The 19,226-nt window shown below is 42.6% G+C and overlaps 1 protein-coding gene across 5 annotated transcripts in view; it reads left to right on the plus strand.

Moving 5' to 3' along the window:
- Positions 1 to 19,226, plus strand: part of THADA (THADA armadillo repeat containing) — a 706,980-nt gene that overhangs the window by 92,280 nt on the left and 595,474 nt on the right. For all 5 annotated transcript variants that reach the window (XM_056568134.1, XM_056568135.1, XM_056568137.1 and 2 more), the window contains one exon: positions 1,949 to 2,106. In XM_056568134.1, coding sequence (XP_056424109.1) covers positions 1,949 to 2,106 — 158 coding nt within the window. The remainder of the gene's footprint in view (positions 1 to 1,948; positions 2,107 to 19,226) is intronic.

Raw genomic sequence — 19,226 nt, forward strand, 5'->3', positions numbered from 1 at the left:
CTGCTACTGTCATTTTGTCATTGAAATGTCATGTGGAAAACCTAGAGTGAATCTGCCACAAGTGACCAGGCCCTAAACCTGCTTTGTTTATCTGGGTTATTGCCTAGCATGACCACCCCTCTTTCCATCGATCAGCTTGTTATCCTCTATGGATAGGGGGTAACAAGCTGAGACAGGAACACCAGGATTTTTGGTTCTTTGAATGTAAGAAAGGGTCAGCAAAGTTAGTCTAGTTACTAATATATGTCCCTTTCCTGTGTTTGGTGGCTGGTATAGAACTTTTTTTTTCCATGGAAGTTGATTTACTGGAGCCTGCAAAATGAGTGTTGTTTCGGACCTTTCCTAGTTTTCGGTTTGGCCTGAGACAATACATTACAAGTCAGGTTATGAAAAGGGGCTTGGTTGCTTTGTTGTGTGTGAAGCCAGCCCCCTGATGGCATAACCACCGCACATGTGTGTACATTCATCATCGCACAGGTCCACAGCTTGTGTGTCAATGAGTGGGGTCACCGATGTGTGGGAGGGAAAAAAGTCACCTCCCACCTTGAAACAAAGGATCCTGGGAATTGTAGTCTGAGGGAGGCCACAGAAACAGGAAGTAGTCAATTCCCAAAAACAAGCCAGCAGCATGATGGGGGGGGTACACAGGACACGGCCATATACCACCAACACAAGCACAGATCCTTGGTAAGCATGTCCATTACTGTATGACACCTAATTACTAAAGTGTCACCTTATGTTAGATAATCCCTTTAAGACTCTCCTTAAGGAGAAACATTATTAAACTGCTGAAGATGGCCATGCACTGTACTTGGCTATCTTTATTAGTTCCTTAGCAAATGAATGAAGCACACTCGACCACGATTATAGTCAAACATGGGACCTTTATTTTTGTGATTTGGTGGGGATTCAACTGGTCAGACCCCTGTTAATCAGATTCCTTGTCACCAACACTTTATATGGGGATATGTTATAATCTGTGTTTACCCCTGTAATTGAATACTGTCAATAGAATATATTGTAAACCAACTTTGGGGTTATCCAACAAAAACAACAGGGAAGAAAGGAATCCACATTGCAACTCACCATTTATATTGCTTTTTGTTTATTTGGCATAAGTTTCTTGTGCACAAACATAGACCGGACACAGACGCTGGAAGGGGAACAACAGTGCAGGGGTAATGTTTGTTTGAGCCGTTATTCAACATAAGGTGACTTTAGTACTAACCTGCCAGACAGTAATGGACATGCTTAGGAAGGATCGGTGCTTGTCTTGGAGCTAAATGGCTGTGTTGGGAGGCCACCATAATGCTGCTTTCTATTTGTGAAATGGTTATTTCCTGTTGGAGTTCCCTCCCTCCAACTACAAGTCCCAGGATCCCTAATTTGTAAGTGTGAGGTCACTTTTCTCCCTCCCACACATCAGCCACCCCACCCATTGCAGCACAGCTGAGCTGCCTTGCACGTAAACATTGTGAGACTAACTTTTAGAGCCAGTCAAATAAAATAAAAAAATCCTAGAATATCCCATTAAGATGTATATAGATATAGAGATGCAGCCCTATATACAAAAATGTAGTGTAAGTCGGAGTGAAATTATCTTATTTTTTTTTTTTTTTTTTTTTAAATCATTTGCCAAAAATTTGGTTGAGTAGATAACACTTTTGTGATTTTCACACGAGCAAAGAGCTGGTGTGAAATTTAGATGTAAAATGGACTCTCAGCCCTTGAAAATATCATGTAAAACATTAAATATGCGTCACCACACCCACTTTTGCAAAACTGGTGTGACTAGTTTTACACCAAAATTTTGGAATATGTCTCCACTGTTTGAAATACACTGGCTTAGCGATTTAGTTGTTGAACCCTATAATGCCGTATCTTACCTTATAGCTCCACTACCTATATAGTCTATTTTGTAAATGACTTTCTTACTCCTGTCTTAAAGGGGACGAGGGCGCATCATGCAATGTGACGGCACAAATGGTCTTAGTTTGCTGCTGGAGGAGCATGAAGGAAGTCTCCTTATTGTTGGGGTTACTATGCCAAAGTCTTCCCTTGCAGACTGGTCTGGACTCCCCTCGGGGTCTCATCACAGTGGAACAGGTAACTCTGCGAGAACTTTTTCTTATAGAAATATTAAAATGTAATAAAATAAGTGTCCAGCATCTTGTAATTTCTTCCCCCTCCTTAAAGGGTACCTCTCATCAAATAAACTTTTGATATATTTTAGATTAATGAATGTTGAATAACTTTCCAATAGCATGTTAATGAAAAATATGCTTCTTTCTATTGTATTTCTCCCGATCAGTCCTGTCAGCAAGCATTTCTGACTCATGCTGGAGTCCTAAACACTCAGAGCTGCCAGCCTGCTTTGTTCACAGCCAAACAGGCTGTGAACAAAGCAGGCTGGCAGCTCTGAGTGTTCTCCTTTGTGAACAAAGCAGACTGGCAGCTCGTAGTGTTTAGGACTCCAGCATGAGTCTGAAATGCTTGCTGCCAGGACTGGTAGGGAGACCCCTAGTGGTCATTTATTCAAAGTGGAAAATTAGATAGAAACATGCAATTGTGAAGTTATTCTGCATACATTAATCTATAATATATCAAAAGTTTTTTTGATGAGAGGTACCCTTTAAAGATGTTATCCGGAAATTTATAAACAGAGCTTATTTCTAAATTTCTTTCAAAAACAGCACCACCCCTGTCCTCAGATTGTGTGTGGTATTACAACTTGGCTCTTTTCACTTCAATTGAACTAAGCCACAATACCACACAGAACCTGAAGACAGGTGTGGTGCTGTTTTTGAAAAAAATCAGCTCTGTTTTTCTAATCCTGACATCCTCTTTAAGAAGTCTTTTTGGACTACTTCCCGTTTCTAGTTGAACTTGTGTCCGTTTCATTTCAGAAATTTTGCACTTACTGAGAAGTTCTGGAATTCAGCAGATAAGATATAAAACCGCCCCCAATGCTCGAATGGTCCCTGTGTGAATTACTCAAATGATTTGTTCCTTGTGAAATATATTTATAGCCATGATCTTCTGTGTTGTGTGTTAGTTGTTTTACATTTCATTGTAGAATTTTTGTTAAGTCGTAAATTGTTTTACTGATGTTTTATAAGAACGGCCATGTAAATTTACTGTGCGGTTTTTACAGTGGTCCCTCAACATACGATGGTAATCCGTTCCAAATGGACCATCGTTTGTTGAAACCATTGTATGTTGAGGGATCCGTGCAATGTAAAGTATAGGACAGTGGTCTACAACCTGCGGACCTCCAGATGTTGAAAAACTACAACACCCAGCATGCCCGGACAGCCAACGGCTGTCCGGGCATGCTGGGTGTTGTAGTTTTGCAACATCTGGAGGTCCGCAGGTTGTAGACCACTGTTAGAGGAAGTTGTACTCACCTGTCCCCGCCGCTCCGGACCGTCACCTCTGCCCGGGATGTCGCCGTCCATCGCTGTCGCTGCGTCCCCGGGGTGTCCCCCACGCTCCGGCAAGGCCTCTGCTTCCCCGGCAACCGCGCTCTCCGACGCCGCCATCACGTCGCTACGCACGCCGCTCCTATTGGATGAAGGGACAGTGTGATCATTGACGTGATGACGACGATGGAGAGCGCCGCCGATGCAGAGGATCCCGAAGAGGACGCGCCAGAGCCCCGAGGACAGGTAAGAGACATCACTGGAGCTCACGGGGCACCGTAGACGCTTATCCGGTGGCAGCTGAAGCAGTCTGCGCTGCCGGATAGCCGTTAATGCGATGGCCCCGACATAAAAAAGAATCGTATGTTGATGCTGCCTTCAACATGCGATGGCCTCTGAGAGACCATCGCATGTTGAAATGATCGTATGTCGGGGCCATCGTAGGTCGGTGGGTCACTGTATTTATTTTTTACTGTGAAAGTAAATGAGCAACTAAAGGATTATTAATAGAATCAGCCTGGAGATAGATAATAAATATATATATATATATATATATATATATATATATATATATATATATATATATATAGTGTGTGTATGTGTATATATATATATATACACACACACACATATATACTGTATTTTTCGTCGTATGAGACGACCCCCAACTTTTTCGAGTTAAAATATAGTGTGTGGTATATACTTGCCATATATATACCGTACCTCCTTCTCTGCCTCTCAGATCTCGCACATGCGCCGCCTCTCAGATCTCGCCCATGCGCCGCCTCTCAGATCTCGCCCATGCGCCGCCTCTCAGATCTCGCACATGCGCCGCCTCTCAGATCTCGCACATGCGCTGCCTCAGATCTCGCACATGCGCTGCCTCAGATCTCGCACATGCGCGCTTGTGCCATTTCACTGCAGTCCTCAGGAGCGAGATCTGAGAGGCAGAGAAAGATGTACGGTAATAGGATACATACAAGGGCGGGCCGGACGGGTCAAAGATGCGTGTTTTTCTGGGCACAGCGCCGCTCTATCTCTATCCATACCCTGGGCGTCCCAGCTGACTGCAGCACCCGCCCTATAAAACGACACCCGGTGTATAAGATGACCCTCAACTTTTGAGAAGATTTTCCTGGGTTAAAAAGTCGCCTTATATCCTGGAAAATAGGCGGTCGAGTACGTGTTCTGCCTCTCTAACAGAAGCTCTCAGGCTCCCACCTCCTATGGTCGGACTCCCGCCAATCAGGCAATCATCTTGTGAATAGGTGATAACCTGTCATTGACGTAGATTTGCTTATAAGTCTGGTATCCAAAACCATACCACATTATAGTTGTAATTTCTCCCTCCGCTAAAATATATTATGATATTCACTTGGTGTATTTTGTGTACTCAGCTCTGTTTGCCTACTTGTGGCAACATCAAACTGCGCCAATCACGTCAGTAATGTGAAAACCAATTTAAAGTTGTTCACAAAAATGCAAACACCATGCTGTTCTATTGTGCCGGTATGAGTCAATTTGGGCTAAATACTGTAGGTAAACTTATAATAAATATCTCGGGAGTCCATACATATGAAAAAAACAAAGGGCATCCTCACTTTTAGGGTTTCTGAGCTGCTTTTTTGGTCTAGGAGGAAAATCAGGATAAACCTGACATTAACACTTAAAGGGGTATTCCAGGAAAAAACTTTTTTTTTTATATATCAACTGGCTCCAGAAAGTTAAACAGATTTGTAAATTACTTCTATTAAAAAAATCTTAATCCTTTCAGTACTTATGAGCTTCTGAAGTTAAAGGCGTACTCCGGTGAAAGCCTTTTTTCTTTTAAATCAACTGGTGGCAGAAAGTTAAACATATTTGTAAATTACTTCTATTAAAAAATCTTAATCCTTCCAGTACTTATTAGCTGCTGAATGCTACAGAGGAAATTCCTTTCTTTTTGGAACACTGATGACATCACGAGCACAGTGCTCTCTGCTGACATCTCTGTCCATTTTAGCAACCATGCATAGCAGATGTGTGCTAAGGGCAGCATGGTGGCTTAGTTGTTAGCACTGCTGCCTTGTAGTGCTGGGGCATTGGGTTCAAATCCCACTAAGGACAACAATAAAAAAATAAAGACTTATTATTATAATAACGTCAGCAGAGAGAACTGTGCTCGTGATGTTATCAGAGAGTATTCCAAAAAGAAAATAATTTCCTCTGTAGTATTCAGCATCTAATAAGTACAGGAAGGATTAAGATTTTTTAATATAAGTAATTTACAAATCTGTTTAACTTTCCGGAGCCAGTTGATTTAAACGAAAAAAGGTTGTTCTTTTCTGTCTAAATCCTCTCTGATGACACCTGTCTCGGGAAACGCCCAGTTTAGAAGCAAATCCCCATAGCAAACCTCTCCTAAACTGGGCGGTTCCCGAGACAGGTGTCATCAGAGAGGATTTAGACAGAAAAGAACAACCTTAACTTCAGAAGCTCATAAGTACTGAAAGGATTAAGATTCTTTAATAGAAGTAATTTACAAATCTGTTTAACTTTCTGGAGCCAGTTGATATTCCAGGAAAAAAAACTTTTTTTTATATATATATCCCTTTAATGGGAAAACTCAAAATATGCTACAAAAATATATATAAAAACACAAAGTATCAGCTTTCAGTTTAGTAAATCTGGGTGATCTAGTATTCCCCATAAAATAACTATTCTGTAGTACCTTTTTGAGCTGTAGTTACGGTCTTCTATTATTCTTCCTGGAATTGTGTAAGTTAATTGGCAACTTGTTAAAGGGGTACTCCAGCCCAAAGACATATTATCCCCTATCCAAAGGATCTGCCGCTGGGGACCCCCACAATCTCTCATGCAGACGCCCACCTGTGGCAGCTGCACAGAGCGATGTTCTCTCAATATCTGTAGGGTCACAACTACGGAGTTTTGTGATGTTTCAACTCCGCCCATTGTGATGTCACGCCCCGCCCCCTCAATGCAAGTCTATGGAAGGAGGCGTGATCAAGGGGTTATTAATGACCATAACACTTTAAAGGGGTATGCTGTTGTTAAACACCTTATCCCCTATCCAAAGGATAGGAGATAAGATGTCTGATGGCGGGGGTCTGGCCGCTTGGACCCCCGTGATCTCTGTGCAGACACCTGGCGTTATGACATTATGTTCAAAATGCTTGATTCGAGTGTCTGTTGTCTTGACGTCATGCCATGCCCCATTGTAACACCACTCCCCCCCCCCCCCCGGGACTTCACACCACACCCCCTCTGTTTAAGTCTATGGGAGAAGGCGTGACAGCCATTATGCCCCCTCCGATAAACATGAATGGTGGGGGTGTGGCGTGAAGTCCCAAGGGGGGGCGTGGTGGTACAAGGGGGCTTGGCATGACGTCACGACAACGGACACTCGAACCAAGCATTCTGAACATAATGTCATAACGCCAGGTGTCTGCACAGAGAACGCGGGATAAGATGTCTAGCAACGGAGTACCCCTTTAAGGTGCCTATACACCTTTTAATAGCTGTTGTGCTCTGAAAAGAGAGCGGAGAGGTGCAACTTATCGCCCCAAAACTAATGTAATCCCTTTTCTTAAGTAACAAAAAAATGTAACTTTGAACTTTCGCTTTGTTGTATCCGATACATTGTGCCCATACGAACCAGCAATATCCCATCTTGATATGGTTTAATAATTGCTTGTTTTTTATCAGACCAGTTCTTTTCACCAGCAATTCCAGGAATATTAACAGACTGCTGTAAAATGAAGCCGCTCACTTTGTGGGAACCTAACCCTCATAACTGGGCGGAGGGTAGAAGAGTTAATAAGCCAATTTGCAATCGCTGGGAAGCTGTAGACTTTGTAACTGGACCCAGGACTGTTGTTGATTTTTTCCTTTTGAGGGATTTAATTTTCAAGTTTTTTACATAATTATTGCTGCTATTAACTTTCACTGACTACATTTTTTCGATGTTGCATATACAGAACAAAGTCATTTTATGCATATAAGTGTATATATACATTTGCTCCAATCTTCAAACTTTTATGTTTGGAATGTGGTATTTGATTGTAAAGAGGAATCTAGCTTAAACGCAGGCTTGGCTAAATATACAGTAATGTCTTGGGCCGTGGCCAAAACTTAGTAGACAGCTAATTTTTCACATAAACCCCCCCCCCCCCCCCCCCCCCAAAAAAAAAACGTGAGCACTATGTCTACACCATATCTGTCACGCCCCCTCCCATAGACTTGCATTGAGGGGGCGGGCGTGACTTCATGGGGGTGGGGCTATGACATCACGAGCTACCAGCTCCAGGCTCCAGCGTTCGGAACAGTTTGTTCCAAACGCTGAGCAGCGAAGTACCCCTTTAAGGTTTTAAGATGCCTATACACCTCTAATAGCTGTTGGCCAAAAACATAAGGATTAGGCAGTTTAAATCCAGCCTGCCATATTATTCTCTTTCCCAACATCTTCTTTCAAAAGAGAATCAGGAGACCTTTACACATATGTATGTATGGGGAGGGGGGCTTTAGCTTCTCCTCAGACACCAATACTTTGGCCATTTAAAACCCCTAGAACGCAACCAATAAGTGACTTACCGGAGCTGTTCTACCAAGGTCAGCACAAATTCCTATGTTAGGAGAAATAGGCAAAATTGCTCGAATCATTTTGAAAGGAACCATGATAATACTGTAGGCTCTACCCAGTTTTGTACTTTGGAGCCTGCGAGATACATTATCTTTTTAAAATCTATATATATATATATATATATATATATATATGGCACTTTTCTTTTTGCACATTAAAATTTTAACTGGAACGTCTGGTCTTAGGATTTTTGGGAGCTTTGATATTATCAGCTCTGATTGCTCAGTGAAAGATTCCGTATGGACACGACACAATGATAAAATCAACCTTTCTGGAACATTCCATTTTAAAAACAAGTTTTACATGAAGACTTTCACATTTCCTCTCTCCATGTAATACACTGGAGGACTACAGTAGGTCTGATTTTTTTTATTTTTTATTTTTTTTTTTTACTTTTCTTTTTGGCTAATAGAGTAGGATCCAGAGCTTAAATGGTCACTGTCAGATACGGAATCTTTTAATATGTTGTAAAGCATGTATAACCAATAGGTTTTGCAATTGCTTTCATTAGAAAATTTTCAGTATTTAATACTGAAAAAGCCAGTCAAACAACTGCCCCCCCCCCCCCCCCTGCCTGCTTGGATACATACTAGTCCTGCTGTGTCCATGCGTCATCACCTATGTCATGGACACACTTCCTTGATTGACAGCTGTGAGCGCAGGGCTCAGAGCTGGAGGAAAAATCCTCCCACTGCCAGCTTGTGTCCCACTACTGTCAGTGAGGACAAGCTGGGAGTTGTAGTTTTGCTAATGCTAGGGGAGATGTGAGCAGACAGCATACTGAGGGAGGGGGCGGAGACCTGCACAGTGAGGCCACGCCCCCTCCCTTTGAGAAGAATTCAGACTAGTGAGCTAAATTAAAAGTGTAATAAAAAAATAAATAAAGGTGCTAGACACAAAAATTAGATGTACATGGTCAGGATTAGGTACTGAGTGATATATATAAAAAAAAAAAAATTTGTTGGAGCTGATGGGTACACTTTAAGGGTACTTTCCTCTGTGACATCCATATGTCCTAAAATCAGCCAGCTCATTTAAGTCAGTATTATAAGTTTCTTTCCTCATTCTGTAGATAAAATATACCAAGATTTAAAGGTATCCCTTATCCACATTATTGTACAGTGGTCTTCAAACTGTGGACCTCCAGATGTTCCAAAACTACAACTCCCAGCGGCTGTCCGGGCATGCTGGGAGCTGCAGTTTTGCAGAATCTGAAGGTCCATAGTTTGGAGACCACTGGTATAGGGGATAACTATCTGATCACTGTGGTCTGACTGCTTGGAGCTCCATTGATCATAAGGAGGTCCCTGAGTAAATGGAGCAGCAGTGCGCATGCTTGGCCACCACTCTATTCACGGTCTATGGGACATCCGAACATAGCCAAGTTTAGTGCTCAGCAATGTTCAGAAGCCCAATAGAGAGTGACTAAAGCAACGGCTGAGCATGCACGCTGCTGCTCCATTCACTGTCCATTCTGGGGACAATTGACCCCTATTCTTATGATTAATGAGGGTTTCAGTGTTCGGACCCCACTTATCAGCTGGTTATTTTATAGGAATTGGGGATAACCTTTACTTTTGAATAACCCAGTAAAGGGTTTTTCCAGTCACAGACATTTTATGCATGTCCACGACCTGTACCTGTCTTTTGAATGGGGACATTTTCTTTGCTGGATAGAATAGTCAACTATGCTATTGCATTCAGTAAAAGACATGTACTGTGCAGTATGCATTATCATGTATGCCATGACAGTGCCATCCACTGCACCAAGAAGTCGTTCCTATATTTCCTTCTGATAGACACCATGAATGCTGCATGAAAGCACTCTAATGGAAACACACAGCACCCTAGCATATATGCAGCTTACTCGATTACCTGTTGGAGTTACCGAAACATCTGAGCATGCTTTTTCAAATGTTTCAATTATCCCTATAGAAATGGAGAACTGTGACCAATAGATGCAGAGGTGAAATCTAGAGATGGGTACATTTTTCCAAAATCCGAAAATTTTTTAGTTTGATCCGTATATATTCGCGACGAATCGCTATTAAAAACGGCTATTTCCGAGGTACAGAGAGCCTCAATAGGGGTGTAGAACACTTTGCCTTGCCGTAACACTATGCGCCTGCACTATGGTTGCTTGCAGTCTTTGAATGGGGAGTGCTTTCTGTGAATTGGCAGACTATGAACTGACTTCTAAACTCTCCCTGCCTGCTTGCAGTGATGCGAGCTTGAGGTCAATGGATTTCCCCTGTGCTGATCTGTATTGTCAGTAACGCTGATTAGTGACCACACAGTGTCTGCTCTCTCTCTAGCCAGAACGAATGCGGGCTTGAGGTGAATGGATTCGGTGCTGTAAAGAGCTGTATTGTCAGTAACGGTGATTAGTGCGCACACACAGTCTCTGCTCTCTCAGCAAAACAGGAAATGCCCGTCTTCGGGAATGGTTGCCGAATATATAGGGCTGTGTCATCACACGGCTGGCTGCTGATAGGCTGCATGCCGCCATGTGATTCAGGGTCATCCCGCTTTCCCAGACTTCCTTGCCCCATGTCCTCACATGTTCAGCCGCCATCTTAGCCCCCAGCACGCACAAAATGTAGTGAATGAAGTGATTCGTTACCACGAAGTGCAAGGAAATTCGGATTCGTTTAGAATCAAATTTTTCATGAAATTCAGAACGAATTCGACTTCGTCAGCTTCGATTCGCCCATCTCTAGTTGAATCCATACCTAACTCCAGATGAGAGATCCCTAACCAACCTACCGGCTGATGAGGTGATAGATAGGTTGCTTATGGACCTTGTTTCTTGAGATAGGTGTGGATCCCACCTCTGCGACCTACACCTATGAATTTCATAGCTGTCCATGATGGTAATATCCCACCCAAAAAAAATGTCAATCGGTAGGTTAGGGACTTTCTTATTTATTTTTTATTTTTTGCATTTCTTTTATTTTATTGCTATACTTTCATGACAGAATGTTTTTTCATTCCCTACCTTTGTCGAGTTCTTTCTTCTATTCTTCTTACAGCAACATTTTAGATCTGCAACTATGAAAGCTAGGACGCCATCTGGGACTGTTCAGTGGACATAAGCGCAGTGTTTTCAAGAAATTAGCTTACCACAAGCATTTCATTTGGAAATATCAAGGATTTATTAGTTTTCTGTTTTTAATTCTTGACCTTCCCCTTCCATCTGGTTTTAACCAACCAACATTTTCTAAAGGGAGAAGAAACTGGGGAATATCATAGGGGGTGGGGGGTAATGTTTTAAATCGTCGTCTTAGATGAAATTGAGAATTTGTTCCATTCAAGGTGTCAGGAGAATGTGCATTGCAAATGCAGATTCATGCTGGTGTCTTTGTGCATTGGTAACTTTCGTATGTTCTTCATGTGTTTGCCAGCTGTGTGTTTGCACTGAGCTGTGTCTGCTTCATAGGGCTTGGAGGACTGAGCATGGCTTTGTTTATTGTTCATTAGTCTCGGTCATGCTGATTTATTGCACTATTTTGAAATCACACATATTTGGAGGCTTGTGTCCAGCTCCGCTCTTCCCAGTCTTATTGCCGCAGACATCTTTACAAAGTAAAATTTTACAAACGGAAACAATTTTTTGTGGAAAATACAATTGTCACCTATAGAACAAAAAATATTAGTAATTGTAACTTCATGAATTGGCCTTTTCTGTCCAGTTATTTAAATTCATTGTGCAATCTGTTTTGCCACGATTGCAGTTAACAGCTATTATAGCTGCCATTACAGGTCTTTCAAAGGTTTTTCCGTTGAAGACCACTGCGGCCTTCGTCATCATCCAGACCCCCCCCCCCCCTCCCCCCACCCTTTAGTTTTCTTCTCACCTCCCCTCGGTGGGAAGGAAGGGTGAGCTGGTCCGGGCCATCTATGCTGCAGGGACCGTCCGGTGGGGAGGGTTAGTCGTTCCGGGCTGTCCATCTTCACCGGGAGGCCCTCTTCTCCGCTCCGGGCCCGGCCCCGTACTAGTGACGTTGCCTTGACGACAATGCACAGGGACGTCCCTGCGCATGAACGTCCCTGTGCGTCGTTGTTAAGGCAACGTCACTAGTCTGGGGCCGGGCCCGGAGCGGAGAAGAGGGCCTTCCGGTGAAGATGGACAGCCCGGAACGACTAACCATCCCCACCGGACGGTCCCTGCAGCATAGATGGCCCGGACCAGCTCACCCTTCCTTCCCACCGAGGGGTGGTGAGTAGAAAACTAAAGGGGGGGTCTGGATGATGACGGAGGCCGCAGTGGTCTTCAACCTGCGGAGCTCCAGATGTTTCAAAACTACAACTCCCAGCATGCCCGGACAGCTGATGGCGGTCCGGGCATGCTGGGAGTTGCAGTTTTGCAACATCTGGAGGGCCGCAGGTTGAAGACCACTGATTGAAGGGTGATGATGAAGGGGGTGGATGATGACAGGTATATGATGACGGGGGTCTGGATGATGAAGGGGGTGTTAATGACGGGGGTCTGGATCATGACAGGGTGATGATGTATTTCCCACCCTAGGCTTATAGTCGAGTCAATAACTTTTCCTGGGTTTTTGGGGTGAAATTAGGGGCCTCGGCTTATATTCGGGTCGGCTTATACTCGGGTATATACGCTAAATCGCTAAAAAGCACATGGTAAAAAAAAAAGTGTAGATCCATAATTACATGTTGTGTCAATAACAAAAAAAATAATAATTTCCTGCTGTCTACTCGGTCTTTATGACCAAACACCGTCATCTACAGTTGGTAGACACAGATATGACTTATGCCTCTCCCATCACTAGTATGCATTGGCACAGTTGGTAGAGATGGCGTAGACGTCCTCTTTCCATCAACCTTTTTTACAATCTAAAGATAAAATGTCCGAGCTCAGTATTATTTTACAGCCCATAACAGCTTATGAAAGAGGCACTCCAACTGGAGTGTGTCCATCAAAGGAGAAGTTCACCTCTGTAGCAGACATCAAATGTCATCTTTTTAGGGAAAATGTTCCAATTTTTACTTATAATTTTTGCTTATTAGAGGCTATCAAGTTTGTTCATTAGTCTCGGTCATGCTGATTTTTTGCACTATTTTGAAATCACACACATTTGGAGGATTGCGTCCAGCTCCGCTCTCCCCAGTCTTATTGCCGCAGACATCTTACTACGTGAAAAACAAAGTAACATTTTACAAACGGAAAAAAAATTTGGTGGAAAACACAATAATAGTAATGGTAACTTCATGAATTGGCCTTTTCTGCCCAGTTATTTTAATTCATTGTGCAATCTGTTCTGCCATGATTGCAGTTAACTGCTATTATGTCTGCCATTACAGGTCTTTCAAAGGTTTTCCTCTTTCTTTTATTAACCTTTTAGAGTTAAAGCGGTACTCCTCCCCTAGACTTCTTATCCCCTATCCAAAGGTCTGATCGCGGGAGTTCTGCTGCCGGGGACCCCCGCAATGTCGGCTGCGGCACCCCAGACATCCGGCGCATGGAGCAAACTTCGCTTTATTGTAAATCGATAAAAAGCACATGGTAAAAAAAAAAAAAGTGTAGATCCAAATTTACATTTTGTGTCAATAACAAAAAAAAAAATAATTTCCTGCTGTCTACTCGGTCTTTATGACCAAACACCGTCATCTGCAGTTGGTAGACACAGATATGACTGATGCCTCTCCCATTACCAGCTTTTATTCAGACACGTACTAAAAGCATAGGCCCCACAACAAAAAGCCAGTGAGGTATAATTGACACCAGATCTATGATGTGCAATACAGACCGCAGAGCAAGGGCTTGTCAATTATTGCCAGGGAATTCTAGGGCGAAGTCAAAGGGATAGATCGGGGCAGGGGTCGCCCTTTCTAGGGCGAGTGCTCTGACGGTCCCTGTGGGAGCAGGGGTAGACCTCACCACATCTCCCTGACAGGGAATTCTAGGGTGACTGTCATATCTTATTGACCCTGCTCTCCCCAACTTTATCCCTCAATACAGACGCACCTCTATCCATGCGGTCTGTATTGCACATCATAGATCTGGTGTCAATTATACCTCACTGGCTTTTTGTTGTGGGGCCTATGCTTTTAGTACGTGTCTGAATAAAAGTTATATTTTAAGTGTGTACCCCCCTGTGATTCCATTGTACTCTCTGGTACTGTTAAAGGAGTACTCTAGTGCAGAGTATTCCTGCTCTATTCTGCCCGGGCTGCAAAATAAATGAAAATGAACCATCACTCACCTCCCTGGGTTCCCGCGGAGCGCCGCTACAGCTGTTCGGTCCTCCGGTCCATCCTCTTCATACTTCCGGGTGTAACGAAGCGTCACATGGCGCTCAGCCTATCGCCGGCCGCCGCGATGTTCAGCCTCGGCCGGCGATAGGCTGAGCGCCATGTGAGGCTTCGTTACACCCGGAAGTATGAAGGAGATGCACTGGAGGACCGATCAGCTGTAGTGACGCTCCGCGGGAACCCAGGGAGGTGAGAGATGGTTCATTTTCATTTATTTTGCAGCCCGGGCAGAACGGAGCAGGAATACTCTGCACTAGAGTACTCCTTTAAGCATCCCTTAGTGGACAAAAACTGAGAATTCATCTCTCCCATTACTAGTATGCATTGGCACAGTTGGTAGAGATGGCGTAGACTTTTTTTTACAATCTAAAGATAATATGTCAGAGCTCAGTATTATTTTACAGCCCATAACAGCTTATGAAAGAGGCGCTCCAACTGGAGTGTGTCCATCAAAGGAGAACGTCACCTCTGTGGCCTGTTCCTGCCATGTAGCAGACATCAAATGTCCTCTTTTTAGGGAAAATTTTCTAATTTTTCGTTATCATTTTTGCTTATTAGAGGCTATCAAGTTTAAAAAAAAAATTTTCCCTATTAAAGAGAACATATAGTCTCTCAAAGAAAATTTCCATGCTAAATTCACAGTGGATTCAGACTAATCAGAATGATACGGAATTGGCGCACATGTCCACAGACATAAGTGCCATCACATTGACAATCCCGGGAATTCTCTGGCAGATTCAACCGGAAGGCTGTACATTTTTTATCTTCCGTCAACGATCTATGGATTTGACACGATACCGTGTAATGCTAAATTTCTCTTGCCTGTTCTCCTATCTCGGGAACGAGAGGTCGTATTAAGGAACTGTAACAAGTCCTCTTTAAAATAGAATCAAAATAATTTTTTTTATCTGCCAAACCAGGTCCAGGTTAATCTCTATTTTCTTTACCACATCCATTGGTTTATTACTTACTACACAGAATGTTCCCTACGTGTTAATACAAGTCAATGATTGGCACCTCCGTGGTGACCTCTATGTAGCACATATACTTTGTTGGGGAAACAAAGTTAAATTTGTGCAAAACAATTGTCAGAAGTGGAACTGCACCTTAAATTAAGAGCAACATTTACTCAGTCTATAAAAGCGCGCTGCACCTTTAGGCCTTCTTTAAACTTGACAAATGCAAATATTTGCTCAGAGAGAAGCCGTAAGATTACCTAATGCTCACAAAAATCTCACATAAAAGAGGCGAGTCTCTGCAACCCATTGGAAATAAAGAACGTCTTTGGCCTGGCACAGGCCTGTGAGGTAATATACTTTGCAATGCTTGAAATACAAAGGCTGAAATCCAGGATAAAATAAAGGAATTTTCCCAGGAGGCAGAGCTGGATAGTGGTCTTTCAAAGTACGGTTGTGCTGTGAAGTAATGCCTTCATTCAGCCTTTATTTTAATAAAAATATTTATTCTAAAATGGAAGCTTAAGTATGTGCCTCGCTCAAATGGAACAGATTTTTGACACGCCAACGCAATGAATCTGCAAAATGGAGTGGGGTTGGGGGCTGACATTAGAGTAGATTATAATATTAGTTGTGTCGACCCGATTAAGTGTGTCATGGTAAGTGCCAGAAATAAGTTAGTTTTTTTTTTTTTTTTTTTTTTTTTTTTAGCTCTTCAGAACATGCACCAGTCATTAAGTGTATGGATATGGAATACATAGGTAGATATTTTCATGGCTTGCTGGCTATATTTAATATCTGCTTTTTGGTTTTTAGTAATGCCCATTGGGGCTGGGGCCAGGGTACCCTGGTGGGGGTGTCATTTGTGGAAGGATGGAGGGGGATGTAATATACAGTGATCCCTCAACGTACAATGGCCTCAACATACAATAGTTTCAACATACAATGGTCTTTTCTGGACCATCTTAAGTTGAAACCAGACTCAACATACAATGCTACAGACAGTCCAGATCTGTGAAACGTGTCAATGGCCGGAAGATCTGAACAATCAGAATGGGCATTCGCTGGTAAAACCCCTGTATTACTGAAGTGTATGCACTGACTGGTGTCTGGGAGCGCCCCCTAGAGTACAGGGAGGCATTACATGTTCTGTAAACTTTACCTTTACCAGGGTTACCTGCTGCATTGGACACCAGGTGAGGGCGACTCCATTACTTTTATAGGACAATGTGTACAGGACCCTGAGGAAGCTCCTGTCCTCTACATAGACCAGTTTTTCCCAAGCAGGGTGCCCCCAGCTGTTTCAAAACTACAACTCCCAGCATGCCCGGACAGCCTTTGGCTGTCCGGGCATGCTGGCTGTTGTAGTTTTGCAACAGCTGGAGAGGCTCCATGCTTGGGAAACACTGACATAGACAGTGATTACAGCTGCAGCAGATCTTTCTTACTTTTATATGTAAGGATTTGCTTTATCTGTATTAGTTATCTACTTATTTTTTCTTTAATCCTCACTTTTTCCTATTTTTGGATGACATTTTGGTGCCTTTAGAACCAATTACCAGGTTTCCATAGAGTTATGGTCTCAACATACAATGGTCGTCCTGGAACCAATTAATATTGTAACTTGAGGGACCACTGTAATTGCTTTGTTTATCAAAATTTTCTTAAAGAAAACTAGTCTTGTTTCTCACTGCAGGGACTTGGTAGACCCCCAACAGGTAGTATGAGTGTATCAGGGAGATCTTGAAAAGGGGTTTCCTTGATGACTTGAGGTAGAGTACCTCTCACTAGAGTCATGCTTGCCCTAGCCATGAACTGCATGATGTCCTAACAGGTTCCCTCCTTACAATGTGTTGTGCTCTGAAATGCTTCAGCGAAGTGTGCACTGGATGGCTTCTCTTGGGCAGGTTTCACACAATCATTTATACCCCTGCAGAATGGATATGTTGAAAAACTGCCATAATTATATATTGCTCAGGCAGGCATGGGGCGCATTCATTTTAATGGCTGACATGTAGTCATCCAGTGACTACATTCCAGTCATGTTCCAAGTTTTGAGTGTAATTTGTTGCATTTTACAGTTAGAGAGGAAATTGGGACACATTTAGAAAATGACTTAAATGAAGTCACTAGCTAGCTACAGTCAGGCCTAGAAATGTAAAATTCAGGAGTCATGGAAAAAAAATATGGAAATATTTTTCATTATCTGTGATAGGGAAACATTATCTGTGATAGGGAGGAGGAGAACATTATCTGATGGGGAGTGAACATTATCTGTGATGGGGAGTGAACATTATCTGTTAAGGGGGGGAGAACATTATCTGTGATGGGGGGGAGAACATTATCTGTGATGGGGGGGAGAACATTATTTGTGATGGGGGGGAGAACATTATTTGTGATGGGGGGGAGAACATTATTTGTGATGGGGGGAGAACATTATCTGTGATGTGGGGGGGGACATTATTTGTGAGGGGGAGAACATTGTTTGTGATGGGTTTAGAACATTATTTGTGAGGGAGAGAACATTATTTGTGATGGGGGAGAACATTATTTGTGATGGGGAGAACATTATCTGTGATAGGGAGAAGGAGAACATTATCTGTGATAGGGAGAAGGAGAACATTATCTGTGATGGGGGAGAGAACATTAATTGGAATCAGACAGATAAATGTCTTTGAAGACCGATCTGAGAGAACAGAAACATCAACTACTGTAATACCAAAAAGATGGAGCCCAAACACAACCAAATTAAACGGAAACCTTTTTTCCCTGCAGTGCCCCTAGAGACAGAAATGCATATTGCGCTTACTGAAAAATTGCATTCTCAGTATTTAAATAGTATTCGAGGATTTGCTTTTCTTCATTTGAGACTTGAGAACTTACAGAGATTCTCAGAAGTCTATAGGGTTTTTCAGCAGTATGTTAGGAGTCCAGGTAGCATGACTGTAATATGGACATATCTCCATTGCCCAATGGGAACTTATGTAGAAGTTTTTTGTGTTTTAGAATCTTTGGGGATCGGGAATTACTAACAGTTCCGTATGGGTACAATACGCCCATATGAGTCCAAAAACTGTAGCCTATGTGAGAACCCGGCTGAAACTCATTGCTTCTAATTAGATTTTTGCATTATTTGAGGTCATTCTGTACCGCCTGTTAGGACTAATAAACACATTATACATTCCCACACATCCCTCTTGCAAAGTTTATTATGTCTGAGAAATATATTTTTCCCTTGTAAATCCTCTTTTTGTTATTTGTTTTGGACCTAAAGTAGCACTGACGGGCACAGATTTCCAGAAATATTTGATATTTTCTATTGTAATCTCAGCAGTGTCTGATTCACCGTAGGTTTTGCAATGTTGTTTAAAAAGAATCCCAGACGCCTAAAGTTTTTGTTACGGAGTATGTGAATGACCTCTGTGGGGACTGATGCAGCACGGTGACACAACAGAGCTTTGAGGCGCTACATACCTCATGTCTGCATAATTATTTTATTTTATATTATTTTATGTAACATTAAAACACCAAAAGGCATTATTTGTGATGAAAAAAACAGAGCTAGTTTCTTCGAAACAGCGCCTCACTTGTCCTCAGGTTGTATGTGGTATTACAACTTGGCTCTATTTACTTCAATGAGACTGTGTACAGGTGTGGCACTGTTTCATGAAGAAATCAGTTCTGTTTTCTATTCCTGAATACCCTCTTTAATGCTGCACTGTAGGATTATGGATTGCTGTGGACCCCGCTCTATAAATCAGAATGGAAATCTGTTTTATAAGTTTCAGCCCATCAATGCATAACATGGACACTATACAATTGGATGCATATCTTGTAATGCTGTATTTTCCCTGCAGCAGCTTCCCCCATTGATCACAGCTGATCACTGGGGTTAGTGTCTGTTAGTTTCTGGGGGTTAGATTTGTTGGGAAG

The sequence above is a fragment of the Hyla sarda genome, chromosome 3 (assembly GCF_029499605.1).
Source record: "Hyla sarda isolate aHylSar1 chromosome 3, aHylSar1.hap1, whole genome shotgun sequence".
Classification (NCBI taxonomy): Eukaryota; Metazoa; Chordata; class Amphibia; order Anura; family Hylidae; genus Hyla; species Hyla sarda.